Genomic DNA, 6,378 nt, shown 5'->3' with positions numbered 1-6,378 from the left:
ACAGAAGATCGAAGAGCTTGGTTTGGAAAAAATTCCTCATCCACCTTATTCTCCCGACCTTGCTCCTTCAGACTGCCATTTGTTTCGTAGTTTACAGAATCATTTGGGGGACATAACTTTCGCAAGCCAGGAGGAGGTCGAAACTGACATTTCAGAGTTCTTCGCTTTGAAACCAAAAGAGTTTTACATTTGATGGGATTAAAAAGCTTGTAAATAGATGGAAGGAAGTCATAGATAATCAGAGAAAGAACATTGATGATTAAATTTCAATTAAATATAATATTTGATCACTTGTTTTCTTTATTCAAAATTCGGACAGAACTTATGGGATGACCTGATACTTATAAATACTGCATGTGTTCATAGAAACTATATATATTCATAGAACCTGTCAATTTTCATAGTGACTGCAGGTGTTAATATGAGATAGAGAGACCATAGAAATTGACTGTGTTTATAGATATATAGGCTTAAACATTCATAGAGATCACCTGCATTCAGAGAATCTGCTTGTGTTCATAGAAACAGTTTTCATTCATAAAGTGACTGAACATGTTCTTAAAGACAAACTTGCGTTGATAAAGACTGCATGTTTTTATAAAAGACTGCATGTTTTTGTAAGAAACTATAAGTGCTCATAGAAACTAAATGTCATTCTCGAATTCTGCAATTGTAATGGCTGTATACTTAGGAAGTTTATTTTCCAATCATGTGGTTTAGGGTTGAGTACCACTGCAAGACACCATGGACAAGTGTCTTGTCTAAGGAGCTGACCAGAGCCTTGTGAGTAGATCTGGTATACAGAAACTGAAAGAAGTTTGTTGTTTATGCGTATATTATCTTACCTTGTTTTGACAGCCTGCCATGGTTGTAAACAAACATCGTCATCATGCAGACAGACTGTGTTGATTTGATGGAGGGAGTGAGCCAATGTACAGCATAATCATTTGATCGCTATGAACAAATCATCTGCACAAACAGTTCAGCAAACCAGTGGCTCAATATGATAATGAGTTCTATTGAAGAACCCTCATCTGTCATTTATGATATATTTATATATAAATATGTGTGTGTGTGTCTATATATATTGTCTTTTACTTGTTTCCATCATTACACTGTGGCCATTCTGGGGCACTGTGAATGTTTTGAAGAATGTTTAGTCAAATGAATCGATTTCAGTACCTTTTTTTTAAACCTCCAGTACTGTTCTGACCTCATCTACAGAATTCATATTTTTTCTGTCCAAATGATTTTGAAGACTGTGGAATAAATAATGATTAGATGGGGCAATGTCCGGCGAATATGGTGGGTGGGTCATCGTTTCCCATTCAAACTGCTTCAGCCTTTGGAATGTCATTCTTGCTGTATGTAGTCGATCATTATCCTGATGGAGGAGCACCTTTCGTCTTGAAACCAAAGATGGTCATTTTGCTTCTAGCATGAGTGTTGATGAATGGTTGAATGACCAAATCTCAGCTTCTCTGCTAGTTCTTCAACAATTACAATAGGATTTTATTCCACCAGGGTTTGCAGGATGTCCTCATCAAACTCTACAGATCCTCCAGGGTGACGCTTATCTTCTAGGCTGTAGTTTCTGGCTCAGAATTTCTGGAACCACTGTTGATACTGGCTTACACTTGTTGTCTGATCCCCATATACTGCATTAATATACCTCGTGCTTTCCGTTGCGTTGTTGCCTTTATTGAACTCATAAAGCAAAACATGCCAAATATGCTACTTTGTCACTTCCATTATAGCTTTGAAAAAACAACTGTTAAAATTGAACTGCACTCTTCAAAGCTTGCACTAAGAATAAGCACAAGGTAAAATTACTACCTGCTTTTATAGCAAGCTGATGCCAGTAGTTTATCCCATCCCTCTCTTTTAATTCATGCCGTTGAAAAAAAACAGCATTATTTATGGGATGACCCAATATGTATGTATAAAAGAAAAGAGATGACAAAGGAATGAATGATACAAACTTCATTAGCTTACAGCTGTTTCACAATAAGATGCAGTGGACTCCTAGTTGAGTGTTTGAGTAACACTTTATAGCTTCATCAGAGCCTCAAATGGAAATATACAGTATGTCTATAATCTTTTATTTTTAATCTGTAAAAAAGTGCAAGAGACTCAAAAGCAAAGAGTTTTGTGTGTGGCACTTATCAAATCTCAGTCATTGTTGTAACTTTCTGCTGATTAAAAATAAAAAAAAGATTAAAAAATGCACATGTGTGTGTGTGTGTGTGTGTGTGTGGCATATATGTGTGTGTAAGTATCTATATGTATATATTGTTGTGTTTGTTTATCTGTGAGTTGTTCTACAATGTTTGTTTCATGTTCTGGAAATTATTCTTGTGAATATGAACGAAGCAGATGATGATGATGATGATGATGGGCAAGGGAATATTTCCCAATGGCCCGAAAATAATTTTCATGGCAGTCTGGATATAAACAGCATTGCTTGTATGATGGTGATGCTTATTTACAGCCATCACATGACGACAGGACAACACAAACACATGCACAGACACAAATACAAACACGCACACAGACACAGACAGACACACACACACACACACACACACACACACACACACACACACACACACACACACACACACACATTCTTCAGACTTCTTTCAGTTTTCTGACAATCAAATCCACTCATAAGATTTGATGATAATAATAATTATAATAATGATTGCAGTAGTGTGATAGATATAGTCAAAATTGAAAAGCTAACAATATTAAAATTATTTTACTAATTTGTTTCCACTATTTATTTATTTCCTATTGAAACAGGTGTAACGGCTTTTTCAACCAATGGACTTGCAGCAATTGTTTTGGCAAGGCAGAACACACAACCTCGAAGGAAGTACAGCACATTGATCTACTTCCTTCTGACAAGTGCTTTGGTCAATATTGGATTTCCTCTGAACTCATCTTCAAGTATTGCTGGAAGGTAAGTTTGTCTATAATTGGTCAACATTTTAGTTACCTAAAGTCATTTGGCAGTAATTACAGCTGGAATTCTACAAGGTATAGACTCGTACAAAGTTTGAATTGTTTCCAAAGGAATTTTTGTCTATTCTTCAGCTAAAACAGTCCCCAGTTCTTGTAGTGATGATGGTTGAGGATATAGACTCCTTACTTGTTTTTTCTAAAATGCACCATAAATGTTCAATAATATTGAGATCTGGGGACTGTGGTGGCCAGATAAGATGTTCAACTTCACTAGAATGTTCCTCGTGTCATTTAGTAACAACTTCAGCTGTGTGAATTGGTGCATTATCATCCTGAAAGATTGTGCTTCCCCCCAGAAACAGTTCTACAATCATAGGATGAATTTGATCAGATAAAATGCTTAAATAGTCTCAACTATTAATTCTGCCATGAAGGGAATCCATTGTGCTGGTGGATTTCCAAGATATAGCCCCCCAGATCATCACAGATCCTCCTCCATGTTCAACAGTTGGAAGAAGGTAGTCTGGGTAAAATGCTTCTTTTGGCTATCTCCACATGTATACTAGGTCATTGGTCAGAAATAAAGCAAAGGATGACTCGTCTGAGAAAACAACATTCTTCCATTACTCTAGAGACCAATTCTGTAGGTTTTTACTCCACTCTAAATGCTTTGCAACATTTGCTTTTGAAAGTAGTGGTTTTCTGATTGCAGCCTTCCTGTGAAATGAAGCTTTGTGCAGCTCTCAGTGAACAGTTTTTGTGAAAACTGGGTTCTCGAGGTGGTCATTAAGCTCTGTAGTAATTTTGGGAGCTATACTTTTGTGATCCTTTCTAACAATTCGTGTAAGAGTCCGATGGTCACTATCTGAAAGTTTTGGTTTTCTCCCGGATATTTAGAACAACATGGATTATTCTGGTGCATGTACCATTTAGAACTACATGGATTATTCTGGTGCACATGCCATTTAGAGTTTTCTTTGTAGAAGCTGTAACTGTCCATTTATTGAACCATAAATTAAAATTGATTCAACTGCGGCTCTGAAGACTTGCATAAAAAAGCAGTAAATAAAATCGATGGAAGAAAGAAGTGAAATATTTCCAGACTAAAGGCTCTGAGAGAGGATTGGATTATAGAAATGAGAGAGGACTGGATTATAGAAAAAGTGCTTTGAAGACCTAGATAAACCTCCAGAAATCACTGAGAGCAATATTGATATAGTCTTTCTTGAAGAACTTTACATAAGGAAGGGTTCTTTCACCACTGATAGACTGTCCTCAAATCAGTCCAGGCTGGTGAAGCTTGTAGTCTGGATGGTATCTCTGTGAAGGTCTGGAAACTAGAAGAATTCAACAATGTGTACCTGGAGGCCTGCAATATAATAGTTATAACACTTATGAATAATATTATAATAAATAATATGATATAGAGTGATATTGTACCTGTAACAGGGATTTAACTGAAGGTTTTTCTTAATCAATAGACTGCTATCTTCCATTCCAGGTTTCACCTAAATTTTTCTTTCTTTGAATATTTTAAAGTTGCAGTATGTTTTTATGATTCTGTTCTCTGTAGGATTTTTATTGGGTTTTGTATCTTTCAGTTCAGTAAGATCCCTTTACCATCATAGCAACTAGTTCAGGAATAAAAAATACACATTTGTGAGCTAGCAGAATTATTAGAACATCAGAAAAAAATTGCTTTGGAATATTTTTCCAGACTTGAGTTCAAATCCTGTGGAGGCCAAGTTTGCCTTTCACCATTCCCGGCCTTTAAAACAAACTAAACAATTACTTTGATCATAATTCTTAATGAAATGAAAAATGAAAATGCAAAATTTCTTGTGATTTTTGCCTAATTTTTTAAAATCATTTCTATAGCATATTGGTAAGTTCTCTATTGGGCAGAAATAATCATTGTTCCTTGTATTCCTGCAGATGGCTTTTTGGAAATTTTGGCTGCCACTTCTATGGATTTATTGGATTTGTTGTTGGAATTTCCCACATATGGATGCTGTTTGCATTTTGTATTGAACGATATGTTGCCACTTGCCATAGAGAATTCTGTGAGTGTTTTGTTACATTTTTGGACTAAATTTCTGAGATGTATAATGTTATGCTTACTTTTTGTAATTCATATTCAGATATGTGATAATAATATTCATATTTGTAACTACAATGCTCTGATGTGTAGTGGTAATGCCTGCTTTTGTAATAAAATTGCTCAGGTGTTTGATAATGTTCATATTTGTGATTACTGTGCTCCAGTGTAAGATGATAAAGTTCATTTTCATTATTGCAGTGCTAAGCTCTGTGCTGATAACATCCAATTTTTATGATAATAATGCTCAATGTTTAATGATAATGCCCATTTTTTTCATGATTACATTGCTCAAGTGTGTTTGGTGGTAATGTCCAAATTTATAATTACAATATCCAGTCTCCAATCAAATATTTTTAATTAAAGATGTTTATTCATAATTAGTGTCACCTTCCTGGCACGTGAAAAGTCATTAGAGTGAGACCATTGCCAGTGCCGCTGGACTGTGCAGGTGGCTTGTAAAATACACCATTTTGAGCATGGCCATTGCCAGTACCTCCTGACTGGCCTTCGTGCCGGTGGCACGTAAAAGCACCCACTACACTCTCAGAGTGGTTGGCATTAGGAAGGGCATTCAGCTGTAGAAACTCTGCCAGATCAGATTGGAACCTTGTGTAGCCATCTGGTTCACCAGTCCTCAGTCAAATCGTCCAACCCATGCTAGCATGGAAAGCAGACGTTAAACGACGATGATGACGATGATGATGATGTGTACACACACTGTAAAGAAAGACAAAATTTATACAGAAGCAAATTTCTATGCATACTCACAAAAAAACTTAGAGGACACATTGGGTTTTTTTTATTTGTGTGTTTGAATGTGTGAAAGTATTTGATCAGATTTGAATTCAAAAATTCTTCCACCTCAATGAATCTAAAACTCTAATCCTATTAACAAGTAAGCTACTTTTGAATGCTGATTGTATTAACCTTCTTTGGTGTGTAAATGAACCTTTTGATAGCCTATATAACAAATGTGATTACTATGGCAGTGCTGCTTTTAGTATTGAGTTGGTGGTGATGGCTACTGTTTAGTTCCAAGTCCATCCTCACTGAATGAATCTGTGATCAAATACATAACACTTTGGCCATCTTATCATTTTTACTAAGCTTAACCCTTTAGCATTCAGATTATATAAATATATAGGCGCAGGAGTGGCTGTGTGGTAAGTAGTTTGCTTACCAACCACATGGTTCCGGGTTCAGTCCAACTGCATGGTACATTGGGCAAGTGTCTTCTACTATAGCCTTGGGCCGACCAAAGCCTTGTGAGTGGATTTGGTAGACAGAAACTGAAAGAAGCCTGTCATATA

General features: G+C 36.2%; 1 protein-coding gene across 1 annotated transcript in view; it reads left to right on the top strand.

Moving 5' to 3' along the window:
• LOC106869476 (retinochrome) overlaps positions 1 to 6,378 on the top strand; it is a 22,733-nt gene that overhangs the window by 7,631 nt on the left and 8,724 nt on the right. Inside the window, exons 2-3 of the mRNA XM_014915229.2 lie at positions 2,806 to 2,965; positions 4,903 to 5,030. Of these exons, the coding sequence (XP_014770715.1) occupies positions 2,806 to 2,965; positions 4,903 to 5,030 (288 nt within the window). The remainder of the gene's footprint in view (positions 1 to 2,805; positions 2,966 to 4,902; positions 5,031 to 6,378) is intronic.

The sequence above is a fragment of the Octopus bimaculoides genome, chromosome 6, assembly GCF_001194135.2.
Source record: "Octopus bimaculoides isolate UCB-OBI-ISO-001 chromosome 6, ASM119413v2, whole genome shotgun sequence".
Lineage (NCBI taxonomy): Eukaryota > Metazoa > Mollusca > Cephalopoda > Octopoda > Octopodidae > Octopus > Octopus bimaculoides.
This window is presented reverse-complemented; position numbering and strand designations above follow the sequence as displayed.